Below are 24208 nucleotides of genomic sequence, written 5' to 3' on the forward strand. Positions count from 1 at the left end.
AATTACTTATGTGCTGCTGGTAGGAACTCAGATATGATGATTATAAGCTCTGAACAGAAAAGAATAAAAGATAAGACAGAAGGATGGGCTCCACAGGGCCACAGCCATCTGAACAGAGACTGGCAGCAGTGTGAGCACAGGAGCTGCACCAGGCTCTGTTAACCCACAGCAATTTCATGCCAAATACACAGCCCACAATGTGAAATTCCCACAGCAAGGAACACACATATAGTGTTTCCAAAGCAACTTACTGAGGCACCCTGGAAATTCCAGGGCAGCATACAAGGGGACTGTCTCTTACAACATTAATTCTAAAACCTGAACTAATATGGAAGGCTCTGTGCTTGGCTGGTATTTGGGAAGCACACCACATCCATGCTCTGCTGCCTTTCTTCAGGGCCACCTGGCTTTGAGATGGGATCAGAGGCATTAACCCCACATGAAAGAACCTAAACCTGATCAAACTGTCCCAGTAATATTCAACCGTGGTGCTCTTCTGAGGGTTGGTATAGCAGAAAGTGAATACAATTTGTAATATCCTTCCTTTCCCTGAACTCTGAGAAGAATTCAAAACTGTTTTACCTGTAAGGTTTGGACTAAAGAGACAGGAAAGAGCTACACTACTAGTTGGGAATTACAAGGTCCTGAAATCTGATACACCACAGCAGTTTCCTTCTCTCTTTTGGTTTACAGCAATAATCTGTGCCTCAAACAAAATATGGAAAAATGGAGAACTGGGAAGTAAAAGGACATTAAGCACACCTTACAGCAGTGGAAGCTACCTAAACTTAAAAAAGACCTTTTTTTTTTAAATTAAAAGCACCATAAGTTCACCATGACTCAAAAAACAATAGTAAATAAATAAGAAAGGAGGCTATTACCTGTTCCTAAACTGTGTGTTCACCTGAGTCACTATCAGTAAGATTTGTATTTGAAGCAGCATTTGTTTCTTGCTAATCACTGCAATCCTCCCTTTGGCAGCACCCACAGCCACTGTAACCCTATAGTTCAGTAATCTGTACAATGTTCTCCCTTCTTTGAACATAGTTCAGTGCATGGCATGCAGGTTTGCTCTCACAGGGGACAGCTGGTGCATTCACAGACAGGAGAAAACTGCATGAGAACTCTGTGACTAAAGCATAAGGAATAACCAGAGCAGCTTGGAGTAAAGCAGACAGATAAAATGGGATATAGAAACACACCATCTACCACCAATGACAAGCCTTTATTAGGCTTCTTTAAGCTTAACACCCTGCTGCTAGCTGCAGCACATATGTGAAGGAAAAAGAAACTCTTCTTCTTCCATGTGCCTCTCTAACTGTCCTTTCACAGTGGAATGGTTTTCCTCATTTTTATGGTGATTAGCTTGTTCAGGGAATCATAAGACTGAGTCTATCTCCCATCAGCTTATGTAACTTTGTACTAATGGTTTTAAAAATGACACAGCCACAGCACTTGTTCTGTTCTCCTCAGTGGGATGGCCCACACACATCATACACAACTGCTCTCACAGTTACTTTCTCAAGTAATCCTATTAATACAGTGCAGAATAGTCCCTCAGGCATCATCTCAATAACTCTTTTCTGTTCAGGCTTTGTGCCATTTTTCTCTTGTCCTTTGCATTTCTATTTCTTAGTAATTACTGTCTGTTCATGCTCCCTTCATGCCCTACACCCTCAGCCACACTCCCAGTGATGCTACTGGCCACATCCATCCTCTTGATGGGACCATAATGATTTTTGTCCTTTGTTATACTGTCAGGACAATTTTTTAAGAGCTTCCCTTAGATAAACAAAATGTATTCTGCTTTCACTGCCTGGCTTTGATATGACAAGCCCTGAGCTCTCTCCCTGTGCTGAGCCAAAGGGACTGAGAATGCCAGACTGATTTCTGCAGCTTTCTACTCCTGACTCCACATCAGAAGAACATAATGCAACAGGTTTGTGGAACAAACTGACAGGAGTTTTGTTTCTCTTCAGATCTACACTGACCTCTTTAGATTAAACATGATGCCTCATCCTGAGTGACTCACTCCTGCAGTTAGCTAAATTCAAACTGTCTTCTTTAAAGCCTGTAATATAAACAATACATTTTACTGTCACAGCTACGTGGACATTAGTTAAAACAACTTTACATTCTGCAAACAGCTACACAATGCTGCTGGTTTATGTGGTTTTGGCATGAACACCACACTTGTTCCCTTTAAGCATTGCTACCTCTTGCTCCCTAACACTAACCATTAGCAGGTTGGGCCAGTACCAGTGCTGCAGAGTTTACAGAAAGCCATTCCTGGACACTGGCAGGGAAACAGAGTCCTAATAAGGCAGCCCAAGCTCCCCTGGGCAGGGGGATGACACCCAGACCCCACAGCAGGTTGAGCTCATGAAGTACCCACAGAATCCTCCACGGACACAGCTCAGCTCTGCAAAAGCTCTTGGTGATTTCCATGCTCCTCCTGCCTCTGGATTCACCTTTAAATCAAACTCCCTGAAGCCTCTGCATGCAAATATTCCCACTGTGGCTTGTCCCTGCCAAACAGCCCCAGCTACAGACACACAGTAAAAGGACAAACTTGTCCCAGTCCAACCCACAAGGACCCAGGTTGGGTCTCTGTGCTGAGCTTGCTCAGAAGTCCAGCACTCCTTCTCCTACTCTCCAGCTCCTCTCTTATAAAGATGTTTTGCTGCAATGCTTTTAATTATCTGCAATAATTCTCTGTACTTCCACCCCATGACCTCCACGGACTTGAAAAACCCTTCCTTTCATCTTTTGTAGTGAGTTCAAGAAAATACAGAGGGATAGAGAAACTACACCTTCAAATCCAACCCTCTACTCAAAAATCTAGATCCTGGCTCTGACCATGGCAAACAGAGTAACCAGCTGCTGGTGGGAGAACAACATATCATTCCAAACAACTGCACTGCTAAAACATCATCCATTGACACCTTCTTTACATGACCTCAAAATAACATACATGTAGCAAATCAAAATATCTTTTCAGTGATGTTTATAAAACCCAGGCTGAAACAGTTTTCTCATTTGCAATTTCCTTTTACCATGAAGAACAAAACACTAAAAAATCAAAATGAGATTAAAAAAAAAAAAAAAAAGAAATCACACCACATAAGGTGGTTCCCACTCTTCTTAAGCAATAAAAAAGTTAGAGACAAAGATAAAATTTCTGGCATGCTGGGAGTAAAATCTAGCCTGAATGCCACAGATCAGGGGTTAGATATTCTCTGTTATTTTTCAGATATTCAGGAATATGATCTTCACATGCACAGGTAGATTAGCACATAATTACTGATTCTTGAACATACCCATAATTGCAATGATGGAGTTAGATAAGTTACCATGGAAAGCCTTTGCAAAATGTATAACTTACATTTCCATCACTAAAGAGAACTTACCTTTAAGGACTCCCAGAGGGGAAACTGTACCAGAGAGAAAGGAATCTGGAGAGGTGGGAAAAGAAAAAAAAAAAAAAAGAACAACATAATGTTACAAAAGTAAATTGGGTAAGCATGTTCCTCAGTTGGCTAAATTAGGAACAGTTATTGTTCTCTCAGTGAACTGCAGCTTATTACACTTACAAATCTTTACGGACACTTTATGTATGCTGCCATTAAATGACTGGTTTCACTAAAGCAGTTTTACTTTGTTTATCACATTCCCTGCTGAGAGGTTAATGTATTGTTACCAGGGTGGCCTAGAAGAGCAATAAGCAGTGTGATCTAGTGCAGGGACATTCTTGGTTTGACAGTCAGCCAAGAAAGCCATAAGGATGGTTCAAGAAACACGTTCCCAAGGCCAGGAACACAGCTTGGCGAACACATCTTCAGCACTGCAGACTCACAGATGCTGAGCTGTTGTGCTGCAACCTGGGCTCTGCAGTTGGGCATCAGCTGAAAAAATGTCCCTGAACATGTCTCATGGGAATGAGCCAGCTCCCTTGAGAATTAAAAGCAGGTTGTGAGAGCTACCACAACCCCACTAAGAGGGAGAAGCTTGGTGGCTCTGTCCTTGCTGCCTGGAACACAGGGTTCTTCTGTCCAGCCACAGCCTGTACCTCTGTCTGGGTTCATTCCTGCTGCACTGTCCCAGCACTGCTGTGCATCTCCATGTCCTTCACAGACCCTGCCTGATAAACACCTCAGCTCACCAGTCAGTTTGCATTGTGAGCACACTGAAATGCTTTGCAACAGGACACATCACTGTCCAAGGTTATGCATTCTGTTGTATTTCTTCCTCCTCAAAGCCCTCCACTAAATTCTTCCTTGTTCTTCACCACTCACAGAAGCTTTAACACCAGCCTCTGGTACCCACTCTGCCTTTGCTATGTCCAGGCTGAATATCTGTCTCCAGGTACCTCAGAGAAAAGGGTTTCCAGCACAGCACTGCCTGTCCTAGGATCTGTATCTGCAGGTCTGCTTTGCCCCCTCCTAAAGCTGATTATCTCCTCCACGTTGTTAGCCAGTCAACCCCAGGCTCAAATCTTCCTCCAACTACCTATTTTTTCTACTTTTATCTTTCTTAATTCCCCCCCTTGTTTAGGCTGATTTGGCAGTTCACGTATCAAATTATTTAGTCTCAGAAAGTACTTATGCATCTTTCACCATGAACAGGAACAGATACTCAAAATGGATCATGCCTTTTTAATGCAGGTATCTTTGCTCTGAGTGACTAAAAACGTTCACTAAATGTTCACTAGAGATATGAACGGCTTATTAAACCCAAATTCAAGCTACACAAAGGAATCTGAACTGGAACATCCATTCAACATCACAGGAGTCAGAGTATTGTCTGCTTCCCTGTGCTGCAAGTAATGATTAATAAATGAGTCTATTAAGTTAATCTGCCAGGCAAAACTAAACTTGACAGACACCTGTCACAGAAAATTTGTTATCTACTCAGGCAGGAAATGGCAGTGAGAAGAAATCAATGTCACTGCTGTACATTGAGCTGACAAACTGAAATCTCAGAGGAAGTTTGTCATCTTGGACAACGAGCAGTATCCCTGGTGGCATCTCAGAGCTCCACAATAAAGGTCAGACATGGCTCTTATTTATCAGGGTCTTGAAACTCTACTGTAGCAATTAAATTTCATTTTTAATGCTGGGTGAAAAAGCCCAGCTCTTTGACAGTAATGTGTGGTGATATATTTATGAGAATATATATATACACACCCACATGCTACTGCAGCACTGTTGAACTGAAATTATATGGAATTATTTCTTTGCAATGTAAAACACAAAGCAACATAATCTTCTATTATCTAGGCCAAAAAAATAGGGAAGAATAAGTAACAATAACCAATACATTTGCTTCAAATTTATTTAAAAAGAGAGAAGGAAAAGCTCTGTATCCAGCTGTACACCAAACAAAACAAGCTTTCAAATACAGCTCCAAGTTTTGCCTTTTTATGCTCGTGAATGAGTGGTAAAATTAAGCAGCTGTTAATAAGACAACAAGGGAAGCTTGTGACATAATCCCCTTTATATCGCCTGGCTAGAAGCATTTCAATCAAAGGGGAAACTTGTTCACAAGTGCTGCTTGATTTTCTGTGTTAGTGGTGTTTGCTTTCTGTGTCCTGCTCAGGGGCAGCCCAGGCTGTTTGGGGATTTTGGGTTTCCCTTTTCCCCACGTGCCCCATGGGATGCAGCCCAGGAAGATTTTGGATGTGCACAGCCACTGAGCTCCCTCCTCCCTAGGACAAGGTCTAAACATTGATAAGTCACACTTTACTGGAGTTTAAAAATTTGCAAAATCCAATCCACATAGGAAGCACCACCATTACCCAGCAGAGCAGCAGCATCTTTGCTGCACTAAGATCCTAAGAAGACGTCCTACATTTACTGCAGTCACCCACTGGATCCTGTCTGACATCCTGACTTATAAACAAAACCCACACTCCAATTTCATGGGTATTGGAATGAAAGGGAATCTGTCTTCCTGCGGATTTGGGTTTTGTCATCAGATTCCCTGAAGCCAAATCATTTCCAAGCTGCCTTCAGCAACCTCCCCACGACAGGGACCTCCATCACATTTCTTTTTGAGATCTATTCCACAGTCCCTGTTGAAAATTCAGCTCCTATTGAAAGCCTTCCCTCAAACCCCTTAATCACCTTTATTTTCCCCTCACACACATATTTTCAAGAAAGTTATCAGAGTTGCTGTTAATCTTTGCACATTTCTGTGGTCAAGATGTGGAAGGGCTGTGCAGGCTGCTGTGTGTCCATGTGTGCAAACACCCTGCTTGCATAAGCCTTGTCTCCCTAAGAGACCAGACTAAACAGCCCACACCCAAAAGGAGCATTAATATATGCAAAAAGAAATAGCTCTGTGAGGGTAGCTCATCTGACCATGAAAAAGCCTTTAGATGGCTTACTGCCCTTCATTCTTCCTCCACAGCAGACAGGACAGAATCTTGCAGTCCAGGGATGCTTCTTAATTTGAACACTTACAGCATTTAATTCCTCTTCGTATTTTGCTTCTTGAAAGAAAAGCTCTTCAGCAATGAACAGAATCACACCCTGTTAGGCAGAGATATTTCTGCCTGAAATAGGCTAAGGCAACAATAAAAATGTGGTGCACACATGTGGGTAACTTGCTGCCAGCAAATATGAAACCCTGGCAAGCTCCACCAACCTCTCATTCGACATGAATATAAAATAGACAGAGAGTACCAGTTCTCATGTCTGGCCTAATGTTATATAACTATGCTGTTTGTTCATCAGAGTCAACCCTTAAACACACACAAAAGGCAAATTTAAAGCCCCCAGACAGCTGCAAATAATTATTCTAAAATGTTTTATAGGTTAGTGAAATTATCATTTACTCTGGTCCCTGTAGTCCTTAGCACCTGATGCCTAACTTAAGGTAATGAACTTTGCAGATGCATATTTCTACACATCTACTTAATTCCCCTGATACAAAGTATTTAAAATTATTATGTTTAATAAGTTGCTTTTAGAAATAGCTGCACTTCCCCACCAGAGCAGCAGATAGACACATCTTGCTTCTAAAGAAAAATACCGACCTGTAAGTACTGAAGATTGATGACAGAGCAAAAGTCCTCCCACCAAATACTGATTAATTAAATAAAAGAAATTTAAGGAGGAACTTAATAATGCTCTTTGTAACTACAACACAACACTTGATCTCAGAATTGACCCATTTGATATCTGATGATTGTCCTGGGGAAAACAGCAGCCAGAGCTGGGGCAGCAAGCTGAAGGAGTGGCAAAGAATGGGGGAAAGAACCAAAAGAAAAAAGCCAAAACCTCATCAGCCCCTTCAGAACTGGGATTCCCTTCCAAATATGAGAATTCTTTCACACAAAGAGGAAACAGATGTCCATGGCTGGAATTTGCATGTGGCTTTATTCTCTTCTAGGATACAATAAAACTACTCTTCTTCTCATCCTCTGAGCTAGAAATTAAACAGTGGCATGTCATGCAGAGTCCAGCTGTGCTTTCTACCTCCAACCTTTATTACCAATATATTTAAAAAGAAGAAAAGAGAAAGACAGAAAGAAAGGGAGAAACTAAAAAAGCTTAAGAAATGAAAAACTGTGGTATGTGTTCTCAAAACAATATAAAACCTACAGATGTTCTTACTAATCTGTGGCACATGTTTGTTTATTCAGGTTTTCCCTGTCCCCAGTTCAGCAGGCTTTGCTCTCCAGAAGACTTATCTGTTTTTACAAATGTTAGAGTAAATACTGGAGGAGCGATTGGAATAAACAGCCAGAGGAGGAACAGGCTCACCTTGTAAGAACTTTCTCAGTGTCCCTGAAAATGCATCTCCAACCCAGAAACTGCTCTCAGCCCACACCCCCACTGCTCCCTGCATTGACAGCAATGGGAGAAAAGCAAACACTTCAGAAGAGGATTTTGAGAGTATAAATGTCACAAAGGCCAGCAGCAAGAACAGCTGCTCACTTCAGGGAGAACCTCTTTCATCCTCACAGGGCAGATCTCAAACTTGCACCCAACCTGTCAGCTGCACTCACTGTGACAAGGACAGAGGGGCCATCACTGTCCAGGTGTGTGTTTATGAGGAGTACTGAGCTGCTGTGCCAAACTGTGCCTTCTCCTTTGTAATTGCAAAGAAAAGTCTAATCACCCACTTCTAAATAGCAAAAATGTACTGTTTTCTAAGGATACATACACAACAAATTTCAGGAGAACAATCTTCCTTTGACCTAAGTCCCTTTCACAATCCCTTTTTTTCTAGCTTCTTTAAAAAGGATAGAAAGGGTTTTGAATAGCTTCAGTTAAAGCAGAATAAAACAACCCCATCAGCCCACTGGAGTTAAACATCCCTGCTAATAATCCCAGCAAATTTGGTTTGGTGTCTTGCCCTCCTGAAATTCTTCACACACTTGCCCAATCCATCTGGATTACGACAAACTGATGTTCCAGCTATAAATATACTTTGCCCAGGATGGGCTTTGAAGAGACAGCATGAAATGAGGCAAGCCTGGCCCCTGGTCACCTCAGAGGTCATAGCAATAGCCACCATCAAGAAGATTTGGAGGTTTCACAGCTTTTCCACTGACTGAAGCTGAAGGTATTTAAGACCCATCATCGATGGGATATCCTAAAGCTGACAAAATAGACTTATTTTCTTGCAAAGCTTCAGTTAATATTGTCTCCCAGGCCTTACTTGAAAGACTGTAAACTGCACAAGGAACTGAATTACATGAAGGTAATTTGTAATCTTAACATGAATGAAAGCCTGTCAAAGCCAACAGCCATGTTCCTGCAGCTCTGTGAGATGGAAGGTTGGGAGAGTGGTGAAAATACAGACAAGTTTATATGTTAAACAAATTATGGAGGGCTTTGTTAATAAACACTGATGCAAAAACAAACAAAGCTTTTCAGACAAGTTTAACACCGCTGGCATAGCAATGACCAGGGAAGAGCTCTTGGCTTCACTCCTTAAGGAAAACAGGGAAGGACCAGGCTCACACAGCACCTTCCTGTAGGACTGCACCAAGCCAGGGAGCTGGAACCCCATGGGAAGCTCAGCCATCCCAGGGAAAACTGTCAAGCTGCATTTGCAACAAACAACTTTTCACAGCCCTTCAGTGTTGAGCAGGCTCTGCAGCACTGCCAGAGGCAAAGGAATGGCATTTAGGGTGGTAGAAACATCAATCTCAACAATGCCAAGAGTATAATTAAAACAAAGGTTTCAGATCATGCACCAGCAGCCACCTGAAGTAATCAGCAATTCCCTCATTTTGAAGCAAATAGCATTAACCCTGTGTGAGCTGGGAGAAAACTGCAAGTTAAAAGTGGGAATAAATACAAAATTCCTGAATTACAGTCATTTTTCTGGTTCAGGCATCTGCTAACTCTCAAATAAATATTTGCACCTTGCTTCCTCCATTTCCCCAGCTCTAACCCCAAAGTATTTCCACTTGTCACCTGGCATATGTGAATGGTTGGAACTAAATTCCTTTCCTAGACAAAACATTATGTGCCCCACAGGGTTGCTTAATTTGGTTACAAGCCATTCTCACAGATGTCCTTTGGACCTGTGTGGCAGAACTTCACATCCACATCTCCTCTTAAATAGCACCACACACTCATTATAAAAGCAACTTAGATGGCATATTATGTAGTAAAGATAAGTAAAAGGAAAATTCAGTTTTCCCTCCGTGAGAAAAAGGTTTGTGATTAAAAAAGCAAAGAAAAATGAAGGAAAAAATGTGTTTTCTGTGGAGGCAGTATTGACCAGTGAAGGGGAAAGGCATAGTCAGAGATCCAGCACGACTGCATGTTTCCAAAACATGGCAAGAAGAGAGGCACTGAGGCAGATGCACAAACTCAATGCGGGCTGGATTGATTTAAGGGATGCTGATGATCACAGAGCCCTAACTTTGCACACGCGTGAGACAGACCATCATAGAGCTATTGAAGGCTCTTTCCTCAAAGGAACAACATTAACAGCCTCAAATCCCACCCCCAACCCCTTCTTACTCTGCTGGGAGAACAGAATAACTATTAGAGATTGTATAATGTCAGCCACAAAAGTCGATTTTATTGGATTTCAAACATGAGCTGGACTGACCAGCCCCTAATTACACAAATAATATCCATGTTCTCCCATTTTCCAACAAACCAGCATTAAAGGAGATGTCCATTTGCTATTCATTTTTAACAACATATTAATAAAAAACCTCTCAGCAAGTAAATGAATATGCTGACACTGATTCGTACATGCTGTTTTCAGGGTGCAGATAAAAATCTTACAGGATAAAAGATGAGTTTAGCAGCTCCAGAAGAATGAAGGTATTGTTTAACAGGAAGCAGATGTATGTCAGATGGCAAACTCATTAAAGTGTCCCATCGTTAAAGGAAACGGGATAACAACGAGCCATCTGAAAAAACCTGAACTGATCAGGAAATGCACAAGCCGCAGCTAATCTCCTATTTATTGGTAGGTAATGCCTCTAAGTCATGCACATGCATTGAGTTTAGGACCATGAAGGACTAATCTTTGTTCTCATGAAAGAAACAGCAGCATGGAGGGCAGCATTTCTGGAAGAAGCCTCCCAACATTTGGAGGAGCTGTGACATCAGCCCGTGGGTGCACACACACACTGCTGGGCAGCACCTCAGCTCTCTGGCTCTGAGAGCATTTCAAGTACATGGGGCATTTTAAATGCAAATATAATTTTTAAAATGCCTTGTGAAAGGTACCTTTCAAGGAATAGTCTCTAAATACAAACTTGGAACTCTAATCAAAGAGAAAACCATTCACTAGTGGACACTGGGCTGATGGATTTGTACTATCAGAGTTGAACAATTCCTCAAGTAAGAATTTTTGCAGGTTATATAAGGACCTGAGCACAAGGAATTAAACAAGCAGAATAGATTTACAGAACCACAGAATCATTTAGGTTGGAAAAGACCTTTATGCTCAGTGAGTCCAACTGTTAACCCAGCACTGCCAAGCACTAAAGCACATCCCCATGTGCCACATCTATGTGGCTTTTAAATCCCCCCAGAGATGGCAACTCAGCCACTTCCCTGGGCAGCCTCTTCCAATGCTGGACAACTTTTCTAGTGAAGAAATTTTTCCTGTTGTCCAACCTGGACCTCCCCTGGTGCAGCTTGAGGCCTTTTATCCCCACCCTGGCACTTGTAACCTGGGAGAAGAGACTGATCCCAGCCTGGCTGCTCCTTTCAGGGAGCTGTGGAGGGTGAGAAGGTCCCACCTGAGCCTCTCCAGCTCCCTCAGCCCCTCCTGGTGCTCCAGACCCTTCCCCAGCTCCATTCCCTTCTCTGGACATGCTACAGCCCCTCAATGTCTTTTTTTGTAGTGAGGGCCCCAAAACTGAGCCCAGGAATCAAAGACAGCATGCTTGATTCACAAGGCAGGTGGATCTGTGGAGAGGAGTGAGAGTATTGCTTCATCCAGCAAATATTCAGTCCAAAAAACTGGAAAACAGTGCAGCTGTAATTGCACTGACATCAGCAAAAGAACTCTTGTCCTCAGAGTAACAGCCACAAGAAAAAAGAAAAAAAAAAAAATCCAACCAGACAGGGAAGACACATGTGTTTCTCCCATCCTGGATATATCTCAACCTATACCAGTTTTGTTACAAATGTCTTGTTACTACATTAAGATTACAAATATAACACAGCAGCTCACACCATAAAAATCACATACATATCTTGCCAGGAGTTGTCTGAGTATCAGTAAAAAAATTTCCAAGAGGAAATCCATCTCTGCATATTGGCCTGATCCAAAGGCCACTGAATTTTCTGGGAATTTTGCACATGAGGTTCTGACAGCTTCTGGGTCAGGACTGATGCTGCAGATGAGAAAAGAGGAGAGGGTGGATGCAAAGGTTACACAGTACAACATAAAGATCAACTAATCTGAATTCTACCATGTCCTTCCCAGGATGCACAGACCCCACTAGAGCAGGTTCTAGGATGTCCTTTTTAAAAACTTAACAGGAACTACTGCAAATTCCTTGTTTTTACAGGACATACACAACAGCCTCGCTCATATCTGAGCCCAAACCATTAACTTGTAAGTACAATTTAAGTCCCAATACAGTTAATGTAAGCTAACCAAGTTCTTTGGAATGTTTTACCAAATAAAGATTTTGGAATTTTGCTGCATTGCTCCCCCTGTTTATTTGGTAAGGATATTCCTGCTTCTTTGCCTTTGTGGAGGAAAAAAAACCCCAAACTGTACCAAAAAGAACAAGTAAGTAAACATTGTTTTAAACAAAACATTTCATGGATACTATAAAGAAAACTATTCCATCAATGCTAATGCAAAACCAACATTAATGGAATAACTACTATAAACCAAGCTGAAACTTCTTTCCCTGAAGTGTAAAGCCAGTGCAGTACTGTTCATGTATCTTACATCATTATCTCCATCATGTGGCAGAGAGAAAGAATGCAGACTAACATCAAATTTAGGAAATACCGTTCATGTAAAGGTATTTTACTTCAGAGTCAGAATTCTGTATCTCACAAAATGGGGTTTTGCTGAGTTTCCTCCTGTGGGTGCCATTCCCAGTTGTTTTAATAAACAGCTGCACTGCTTTTGCCCCAGCACAGGACACGATCTTGCAGAAGAGAAATGACCTACTACATTATGGCAAAGATTTCCCTTAGCTTTTACATATTAAAACTTTCCTGAACTGCAGCTACAATTCCACAAACTTTAATCTGATTCTGCATTGCAAGAGACCTAATCTAAAACTCATTAGAGTGAACTGAAAAATCCCAGCCAGCGTTTGGCTGATCCCAAAGGAGCAGTCAGACAATGCACGTACAGATACAGGAAGGATGGTTCCTTTATTATTTTTATTTTTTTACCCTCTATTATTCTTTTCTGACAGTTTAACCAATTCTGCAGACTCTGTAACTACTTAAACAGGAAGCCCCCTGGACCCAGCAGACCTCCCTGCTGATGCAGCTGGAGAGTTACTCTGCTCCTAATGGAGCATTTCTTCCACCCCCAGCCCAAGGTAGCAGCTGGAGGATGTTGGGCTGGACACTGCTGGGCCACCTGGGACTCTCTGCCCTCCCAGGTGTGGAGGTGCAGCCTGGTCCATGGCAATGCAGCCCCTGGGAAAGCTGTCTCACTGCTGCATCCCCCAGCTTCCTGCCTGGCAGCAAGCTGGGAAAACCTTCAGTGAGCTGCACACACAAATCTCTGCACAGAAAGGGGGTTTGCTCTCAGGAACCTCTGCAGGCTGCCTCAAAGGAGCCTAAACCCTCCTTGTACAGTGGTACCACTGCTGTAAGAACTGGAAATAAAAGCTGCAGCTCTCAGTGATTTGTTTTAATCCAGTTATGGAGAAGATGCTTTCATCATAAGCCTTTGAGCTCCTTTGCATGACTTTATACAGACACCTCATTTCTGTCTGCCTTGAGAATCTCTCACAACCACAATGTTTAACCACAAAGTTAAACCAGAACAATTTCTCACACTTGGTTACCCAGCTTGGACAGGAGGGAAGTGTGGCAGGCTACAAAAGCCTGGGAATAAGATTGAGGGGAACAAGGGTGCTTTGGTGGGCAACACAACTAAACAACTGGAACATCCCAACACACACAAACCCTTATTTTCTCCATTTGCTCATCCTGCAGTCCTGTTCACACAGCCCAGGAGTAGCTTTGGGCTCTCAGCAGGGCCTGAGGGAACTGAACTGCAGAGCATGACAGCAGCTCATGCTTCTTCTATGAAATCCTGCTCAGAGCTGTGATCACCAAAGTAGACACTACCAAGTTTCCACTTCACCAGTATAAATCATCCCCTCCACGTTTGGCAAAGCACTTAAGCACATGCTTAGCTGTGCTAGAGCTAATTTTCTTCACAGTAGCCAGGATGGGGCTGTGTTTTGGGTTTGTGCTGGAAACAGTGTTGATAACTCAGGGGTGTTTTTGATATTTCTGGGCAGGGCTCACACAGGGACAAATCCTCTGCTGTTCCTAACCCACCCCACCAGAGAGGGCTGGGGGTGCACAGGGAGTCAGGGGACACACAGCAGGGACAGCTGACCCCAGCCAGTCCAAGGGACATCCCAGACCATGTGGTGTCACACTGGGGAACAAGGAGGAAGGGGGGATGTTCACAGCAATGGAACTTGTCTGCCAAGCCCCATGAGGAGTGAAGGAGCCCTGCTGCCCTGGGGATGGCTGATCACCTGCTGTCCTTGCAGTGCAGCAATTCCTTGTGTTGCTTTGCTTGGCTTTTGCTTTACCTGTTCAACTGCCTGCATCTCAACTCACAAGTTTTCTCAATTGCTCTCTTCCAATCCTTCCCTCATCCCACTGGTGACCATGTGGGGATGAGCTGGGGTTAAACCATGACAACAGCTTTCACTATTGCTGAATGGGAACAGGATTAAGCTTTAAATATGTTAAAGACCAAATACAACTTCTCAAAACTCCATGCTCTTCCACACACTCCCAACTTCCCAATAATCTAAAAGCTCTCTCTTCCAGAGCTGGAGCTGGGCCAAAGTATTTTGTAGAACTGATGCCTGAACAAAGTGTTCTGCTAATCTGGGGCTGCAACCAACATGGTGACTGATGAGAAAAACCAGCTAACACAGTCTAATCTTTGCTGTGACTTACTTTAGATATACAGTGAGGAGCTCAAAGTGATCTCAAACACCCAAGAGAGGACAAGCCAAGGGAAAAACTCCACCAGGAAGCTCCAGCATCACAGCCAAGCAGTGCCTTGCCAGGGCCCCACGGTGGGATCAGACCCCAGCAGTGCCAGCAGGTCTGAGCACAGCATCTGCTGCACTGCTGGTGCCTTTAAAAAGCCTCCTCCTGTGGAAAACATTGACAGCAGAAGGAGAAAGCTGAGCTGCACGCCCACTGCAGCATGGCCTCAGAGGGAACAGGGTGGGAAATGCTGCTCTCACAGCTTCAACTCATTCAAAGCCATTCTGCACCCAGAAGGTTTGGCTGAGATGATTTCTTTTCCTCACTGGTTTTGCAGCCATGTCAAATGCCCATCACAGCAGATTTGCCAGCTCCCTGCAGTCACAGGTACATCCACAAAACTCACAGTGCAATGGCTCAAGGTCTGTGGGGAGGTACAGGATTTTGACTGCAGTACACAGACAAAATCAATGGGATTTACATATATATGATTTGAACCACAGTCTTCCCAATTCTTTTCCAGCTGGGAAGCAGTCAGCAGTGAAATAATTTTCATGCTAACAGGCATTACTGGAGAGGAAAGAAAATTGAACACAAAAATGTTGCTTGGAGAAATAGTCAGGCATTCCCTGGCCATGAGAAATCTCCTGAAATTTTATCTTTCCACTGGACAGCAGGGTATAAACTACTTGGGAAACCTGCCCTTAGGTCTCTAGAACTGTTTCTGCAGCCTCAGGAGTGGACTGGATGCCTTATTCTGGGTACTACTCACAGTCCCCATAATGCACTGATAATGCTCCTTTCACCCTGAGCCTGGCTGAGATGTATCTGCCTAAAATAGTTCAACAGAACTGTGAAGCAGCATCTGAAATAAAAAAAACATTGATCCTGATCAAAGACATGGTGTCCCACAGGCTGCAGTGCAACTTGGACTCAGGGAACTGGGCACCAGGCAGTGAAGTAAAGAAAAATTACCAACAAATTAATAACAAATTAACAACAAATTGCTGATGTCAAAGCAAGTGCCTTTTACAGTATAATGATGTAACTTTTTGGGCTGAAAAGGAGCAGGCTGGTGTTAGCAGCATATAATATAACCAGGTGACTTAAACCAGGATTCTTTCTAATGAGATTAGCAAGCTATACATTACAATTCCCATAATGTTTCAACCTCAAGGCATTTTAATTACATTTTTCATTTATCTTCCCTGGGATTTTCAGACTCATGCCAGAATCCTTTCTTCGCTTAAAAAGCAAATTTTATCTCAGGGCAAGTGCTAATAGACCACTTCAGACAAAACAACCAAAACCTGCAGAACTCATACAAGAGCAAAAATCAACAGTGGCTTTCAATCAAAGGATATAATTCCATTAACACCTTTCTTTAAATAGTATCAGCATGTGCTGGTAGTGGGCTCATGAAGAGAATTAAGAAACTTGCAGAACTGTGCAGATTCTGTGTTCTCACATGCAGTTTTAAAAACTCAGCTGACCTGATGCCAGTAAATGACCTGAGTTTGTCTGGAAATCACAGACTCATAGAATAGTTTGGGTTGGAAGTGATCTTAAAGATCATCTCATTCTAATCCCCCTGCCATGGGCATGGAATTTCCATTATTATTGTCACAGACCCAGAACTAATCTGGGGTGGAAAAGAGGTTCCCAAATCTATTCTGAAATGCTGATGGACACGGTGAAAACAGTCTGTTATGTTGGAAATTTCCTGTAGACAGAAAAGACCCTGACATGATGGTTTGTGCCCACAGACGAGCTGAAGAGTGCCCAGCTGGGGAGATCCTACCCTGAACAAGAGCCTTTACAAGATGTGTTGATTAAAAACAACAAAAAAGTAAAAAACTCCCATTTTGCTTTGCAACACAGAGCAACTCAGCAAGATAAATTCCAAAAAGCCTTTACTGTGGTAGAACAGTTAAACAGGATCACAATAAAATTCCACCTGTCAGCTCCAAAAGCACCCCACATGTAGAATTTACACAAGCTGAACCAGAGCTGGTTCAGGGCATGTCATAACAGCCATTTCTGCACTGAGCACTGCTAAAATTGGCCTCAAGATGAATTGAGTGCCTGGAAAGGGCAACCATATTTCAAGCAAACCAGGACATGCTCAGGGTGGTTGGACTGCCCCTTCAGCTGCATTCCTGAGTGCTTAATTTTTGCCACTTGGTTTGCATCAAAAATATTTCTTTTTTTTTTTTTTTTTTTTTGGAAATTGCACTTCCAAAAACCTCTGCAATACAGCAAAAAGACCTTGTGGTAAAACTTAAAAGAAGAAACACGTTAGTTTATATGGAAAGGATTTTACAGAGCATCATCCCAGCTCACACCCCCAAGTGAAGAGTCAGCATCACAAGTATTTTTCGCTCAGTTGTTTGCAATCTGTCAGCTCTCACAGCTACAACGTGGCATTGCCAATCTAATCACTTCACAGGGGCTTTTTTTGAATGGCACCCTGTTTTGTTTGTGGTGCTTCACAGCAGATGTCACTCCTGGTGCAGGAAATGACACGACTAAAATGTAAATCCGAAGGGCACTGTAACTGATTTCACTGGAAACCCAAAGGGCACTGGAGCTCATCTCACCCTTGCTCCATTTTTTTCTCAAGGGGTTTCAACTCAAGAAATTTCCCTGCAGAACTTCTAAATGAAGCCAGTGATGCTGAGCACCTTCACCCCTTTTTTCAAGTCAACTCAACTCCAAGCAAACAAGTAAGGGGGAAATAATGAGGCAGGGCCCTTCCCTGGAGCTGTGCATTAGAGAACCAGACTGACACACATGAATAGAAATCCTCTTGGGCTTTTTCAGAAATAAATGCACCAATAATGTAAGATTAATATGTAATAATGAGACAATTTTCCTCCATGTCCCACAGACTACATGCACTGTATGGCCTTTGAAGCCAGCCAATTACACTGTCAGCAACAAATACATTTCAGCTGGAGCTGGAACAGTTGTTAGTGGCAATTCTGCAGGGAAGGCTGCAGTGAAGCCCATGTTGCCTTTGCACATGCAGCTAAAATAAATTTTCAGATGCTTTGGTGCACAGTCAGACACTTTGGCAACACATTTTTAAAGGGTGTTTTTGAAGGTAAATATTTTTGCAAACTATTTTATTTTAAAATGTTACCGTTCTCACATTTATCTGGATATTTTTTTAAATTGCTCTCTCACAACCTACATCTTTAAACATCTATCATTAAAAAAAAAAAAAGAGAGAGAGAGAATCAGATATCTTGGATTTCCTCTTATTCCAGGTAACTTATTCCATATGCAGCCCAGCCAACAAGTTAAAACTTCCTCTCCTTTCGATTTCCTGTTGCTACCAACATCCAGCTCACAAAATCCACCATTTGGAGAGATAATGAGAAATCCAAATGGCCAGCTGGGCTGCACAAGTTCTGGTGAGGCCAGAGGCTCTTCAGTGGATAAGACATCCAGCAGGGATTGATGGGGCAGCAAGAAGAGATCACATATTAAAGAAAGACAATGTTGGAAAGGCAGCTATAATATTGTTACAGGTACCAAACAACTGAAGATTGGCCCCAAAACCTGCAAAAATGGGAAGACAGGCAAATGTCATAGCTTAATTCACCCTAAAGAAATGCAGCACAGACTCTGCTAAGTGCCACTTTTGGTGACAGTTTATTCTTGCTAAATAAATCATTTGTACACCTGACACAGCTCATTTCTCTCTTTCCTGATAATTATAGTTTTAGAAGCCTCATTTAAAGGGTGCAAATTAATTTCCAAATTCCACCTGCTGTCAAAGAGTGTGTTTTATTAGGTGATTAATTACCTGCAGGAGCACTCCAGGAGACACCTTGGGGGCAAACAAGGATTGCTGTGACAGCTCCTTTAAGATATGGCTCTGCTCCTAAAGCCCGATGAGCCCAGAGATAAAATAACTGCACACAGGTGTTATCATCTGCAGCACCCTGGGATGTTTGTGCCTCACAGAAGTGCATTTCCCTTCTGGAACATGCAAGTATTTGCCTGGATGCTAGAGCCCTTGCTTTGTGAGAAGTCCCACAAAGTGCCTGGGGTTGGATCCACTTGCACAGAAGCAGAAAGCAGGGACAGCTGTGGGAACTGCTCTTCTTCAGGTTCCTGAAACCTTCTGTACCCCAAAACACGTCCCACATAGCCTTCCCAGCTTATATGCCTGTATGGTTTGAAATTCTGGGCCAAGAGTACTTTTTGTAAGTTTTAAAAAGTCAGCTACATACAGGTTGCAGGATTTGCAGCAAATTTTGCCACAGTTTTTGTGCTGTCATTTCTAACCTCTACACTGAGCAGAGCTTCCAGCAGACCTACACTCTTGTAGCTCCTCTTTGCAAGCAAGTTTGGTGCTCCAAGATGACTGAGAAGAAACCAAGGCAGCCCAGCACACCTTATCTACACACCTGTGCACCAAGCTCAGGGGGCTCTGCACTCAGAGACTTTGACACTGAAGACAGTGAAAAAACCTCCCAGAGAAAAAACAACTCTCCCAATAATACAATTGGAGAAATGGAATTTAACAAACTCTAAAGCTTTATCCATCTGTTTTACCTAAGTCTCTTATTCTACACAACACCTAAAGTACAGCTGTCAGAGGAATTGCTCTGCTCCTGGCATTTCTTTTTCTCTTACAACTGCACCTGCTTTTCACAGGAATTACAGTCTGATAGAGAAAATAAGATCTGAAGGCCACTGAGCAAGGGCAGGGCCAGCTCCCAGCCAGTCTAACCTGCACTACCAGCCTCTCCTGATGGATGGGCTGCACACATGATCAGCTCAGGTGCTGCTTTGTTGGATAGTTCCCCAGAGCAATTTAAGTCATTACTTCTTCACCTCCTCATCATGGGCATAGGAACAGATTTTTCTTCTTCTGCTTGCAGAAAATTTTCAAGCACTTGTCTTTATTTATCATTTTACCTTCCTGTGGCTTTTCCATTGCTCTTCCCCCCACTTTCCAGCACAAGGACATCAAAGACTGCCAAAGGCAATTCTCACTGTGCTTTTCATCAGCAAGCCTAAGTCAGATTGTTAGAAAAAGCTGTTTAAGTCTAAACCAACATTAACCCTTCAAGTCTGGGAGCTAAAGAAAACATAGATTCAGAATAGTCTGAGAGATTCTGTCATCTGATGGCAACAAATTTCTTCTGATCTCAGGGCAGTGGGATGGAAATCTCCCTTCAGTAAAGCCTGGAAGAGGGAACATCAGAGATGAATATGTCTGAGGTGGGAAAAGAGAACAGAAAAGCAGAGTTTGAAAATCTGATAAAGACCACCTGTATCCATGATGGATGTACAACAGTTGTAGTGCAAGCACAAGCCCTTGACATAACTCTCAGCTAAACACAAATAGAAAACTACTTGCTGCACTTCCTTTCTTTCTTTCTCTCTCTGAAAAAGCCAAAACCCCCAACAACCATCAACAACAGCAGCCAAACAGAAAAGCCGAAAAACCAACAACATGACACAAACTTCCCAGAAAAACAATCAGATCCCAGTTAAGATCAAGCTGGAGATTATTGCTCCAAATCTGCCCTTAATTAAGCGTAGTATTCCAGCACTCAACAGTTGTTACAAGGTTAGAGAGAAAATATCATCTAAAATATCATCTAACCCAAAGTAATTAACCAACTCTGACAACACTGTACTACAAACCTGCTTCAATTTTAACCCATGGTGTGTGCTGGAAACTTCCAGTGAAACATTCTGTATTTTCTCATTTGCCCACATAGGCGTGTTATTAAAACCACATGCGGGCACTGAATCATTTCATGGTTCGTTTAGAGACAAACACGCAGAAAATTGTGGGAAACAAGAACAGCCCTAAGAGTCTGTGCAAGCCTGTGTAGTGTGAGGCATGCTGTGGGGCAGGAGCCTGAGCTACAGGGCTTTGTTATTCTGGGGCTCAAAAGTGGACAGGAGAGAAGTCCCCACACATTAGGCTGAATTTCAGAGGAGATCATTAGCAGAGTCAGCCAGTGTGACAGCTTCACCCTCAGCGCCCTGCCAAATGCCACGTGTGTGCTCAACTGCCAGTCCACAACAAAAACCCTTAAGTGAGGCAGCAGGATGGTCTTTCATTTCTGAAACTGCTCTGGCAAGGAGGAGAATTCCCCAACTGCATAGGAAGTTCACAGCATAACCTCAGGCAAAGCACTCAATCTCTCTGGATCTGACATCTGGGAAAAATGGTAGCCCTTCATCTTGTCCATTGGACTAGAAGGTCATCAGCTCAAAGATGACCTTTTGCTGAGAGGACAGTCAGTTAACAGTAAGGCTTTGCTTTTGATCAGGTTTCTGTGGATTATTCATATTACAGCAGTGGCTGAAGGACCCAAACACAATGTGCCAGCTCAGATGTGCAGTGAGAACACACATGAAGTCCACCTGAGAACACAGCTCCCTTCTGTTCACAATTACTGCTGCATTCAGCAGCATAAATTCCCTGGAGGAAAAAAAATCTTCTGGATAAGCATTTTCTTTAATAATACATCTCACCTGTGGATCTTATTCACCAGCAACACATGGAATATTCATATTATGTCTGCAAATTCCCAGTTTGGTTTTGAAGCCTAAAACAGCAAGTACGTGATCCAGGTTTGTTGTTGAGCCCTCTGTCAGGATGGCAAAAGGTCAGATCCTGACACTGCAGCACAAACATCTTTAATAGCTGCAAGATCTCAGCTTTCCTCTTACAGGGGTGTATGTACACACATACCAGAGATTTTCCATGGAACCCAAATGCTCCAGGATAAAACTAAACCATTAAATTATGACATCTTCCAGGAAGTCCTAGAGGAGACCTCACAAAGTCAACTCTGATCAAACAGCTCTCTACTGGAGAGCTCCACAAAGAGGTCATTTGTGAAGAAAGACAAGGAAGATGATAACTGATGAACCTAAAGCCCTGTAACCCTCCTGGCCAGACATGGGGCACACAGCTCTCCCAAGAACCCTGCAGCCCTACAGAGACAGGAACAACACTCACTGAAACCTCAGCCCAGTGCTGCCACTCGTGTTCCCACCTTGTTGTTGATGTGATGTTGTAAAGCAGAACTTCTAGCTGGTGTTAATGAGGCAGTAAAACATCCCCTTTCAGAAAAAGGTGCTGTAATTTCACACAGCTGCATATGTAAAACTCTATCTCGTTCTAAATAGCTGGTTCCTGGAGAGGGAAAACAAAGCAAGCCCAGCCAGGTTCCTAGAGCTGGCACTTCTGATGGATGGTTGGAACTTGTGATACTTCTGATGGTGGAGGAGAGCAGGGAGGGAAGGTCACAAGATTAACAAGCATGTCACAAACAGAGCAACACTGCAGTCATGTCAGAGCTATGGAAAGAGATGGCTTTAGTACAAAATATCTAAAGCACAGACTAAATTTGGTTTTGACTGATCTTTTGGGGTAATAGGAGCCTTTATTGGTTGCTCTTTACAGCTCTAGGAATTCATTCCCACCCCACTTGCAAGGCCAGAGAGCTGCAGACATGAGACAGTCCTTTTCTCCTTGTGTTTCTGAACAGAAACAAAGCCTTTTCCATGAGGAAAATCCATATCTTTGAAGGAAAGAATTTTATAGTGCAATCAAAATATTCATCAAAGCTCTACTTGTAACAGCAGGAACTTTGCACGTGGAAGCAGGTGGGGTGAATAAGAATTTATGGGATGTCTGTAGACATATTAAATATCTGAAGTTCTTCAAAGCACAGGTAACACTGAATGGAGTTAACAGACACAGTTGATTTTAAATATGCACAGTCTCAATCCATACTCATATTAAAACACAGTCAGAAGATACCATCTGCTCTTTATAGGCACTGGTAATCAAAGGTTTTCTGTTAGTCTGAGCACAGGCATTAAAGGATATATTGGGTAAAGCTCTGGCTAAAAAGGAAGCAACGCTCAATGCTGAATTCTTTCATCCAAAAATACACCTGTATCCTTGATCAAAAAGTTTATTCAGGCTGTAGCATCTGGGCATTTGCACTATGTCCATATTCATGATACTTTAGTTTCTAAAACCTGAAAAATACTTTTGGTCAGCAGGATTTTCTAATGCTGCAATTTCTTTACTGTCAAAGGACTATTTAATAATTTCTTTCCTGAGCAACAAACTTCTTTTATCTCCTGATTATTCTCATGGAAAAATACAAGAAGGAGAGAGACAATGTACTAGCAACTTCCTGCTATTTCAACATGCTGCATCAAGTAAGGAAACCAGGATATCTTCCATCTCCGTGCCTGGAAGCAGCCTGACCCTGCAAACATCTCAGTCAAGCAGTTCACACTTAAGTTAACAGGAGCTTGGAGAGCAGAACAGCTCTTGATATACAGAAATGCCAACAGTTCTGTTTCATTGTGGGTTTTTTTTTCCTCAATTAAAACACTTCAAAACCTGCTCGTACAAAAATAATTTCCAACCCAGTGACATGGAATGCCAAGGTGTGATTGAACAGAAAAACTTCAGGGTCACAAAACACTATCCAGTTTTACTGTCTCTGATCCAAACTCTAGCCTGGGTATCCATTTTCAAATAGAACTAAAACACATTGGGGGCTTTATGTGCTCTGAACTGTTATTAAGCTGCACTACAAATTTAATTACGGAAACACCTTTGACAGAATTAAAAAGTAGTGCTTGCAGTCAGAAATAGGATCACCAGTGGTGGAAATGACATTGACAGATTTACATAAACCCTCACTGACTGTGCTAAAGCTTAAAAGCAGCAAAGCACCAGGTATCTCTTAAAAATTATTTCTAATCCCATTCAAGTACCTGTGACCATTATCTAGCATGGGTACAATTAATTGCAAATAAACCAACAATGGAAAAACTCCACCTCTGCAAGCACACAGCATTTGCAAGTCTGATTCTCACTGGGCAAAGGCAACAACCCAATGCACACACAGCACCATGTAAAATTCTAATATCTTGGTTTTAAACTCACTGATCCTCTTTATAGGATTTTTTTGTTGCTATTTCAGGCATTTCACTATAATAAACTATGGAATTCTGCTCATACAGACAAAATTCCATAACTAAATCTTCAATTAAAGTCTCATATTTAGCAGGAAAAGGAAAGTGGTGTCTCAGATGTGCATCATGGTTTGGTTACTCTCAGACTGAAAGGAAATCTGCACTGATGAAGGCTGAGGACATTTTGTACCAAGAAGCATTTCTCATTTTTCATACCTTAGTGTTTCCAGGAGTGCCCTGAACTACACTTCAACTTGTTAATCTCCACAGGTATTTGGACTGCAGCCCATGTATTTTCAATGGATACTTGACACACAATAAATGGCAATATTTGGTTCATACAGGAAAACCCAGTGCCTTTGCCAACTAGTAATACTATTACATGGTCCTGATCCAAATTTCACTGGCCTTGTTGAGTTTTGCTTTCCATCAGCTGCAACTACACAATGTCTGGATGGTAAACTTTTAGTTAATCACTTGGATAACAATACTTAAACAGTACTAAGGTTTCCATGTCTACAATATACTTATAATCTCGCTCTAAAAATTCATTATTTCAC

At 42.4% G+C, this 24208-nt stretch overlaps 1 protein-coding gene across 1 annotated transcript in view; it reads right to left on the minus strand.

Annotated features, from left to right (window-relative positions):
• The window catches only part of SLC25A26 (solute carrier family 25 member 26), an 80521-nt gene that overhangs the window by 21669 nt on the left and 34644 nt on the right, over window positions 1–24208 (minus strand). Inside the window, exon 6 of the mRNA XM_033071211.2 lies at window positions 3411–3455. Within this exon, the coding sequence (XP_032927102.1) occupies window positions 3411–3455 (45 nt within the window). The remainder of the gene's footprint in view (window positions 1–3410; window positions 3456–24208) is intronic.

Source organism: Catharus ustulatus, chromosome 13 (genome assembly GCF_009819885.2).
Source record: "Catharus ustulatus isolate bCatUst1 chromosome 13, bCatUst1.pri.v2, whole genome shotgun sequence".
Classification (NCBI taxonomy): Eukaryota; Metazoa; Chordata; class Aves; order Passeriformes; family Turdidae; genus Catharus; species Catharus ustulatus.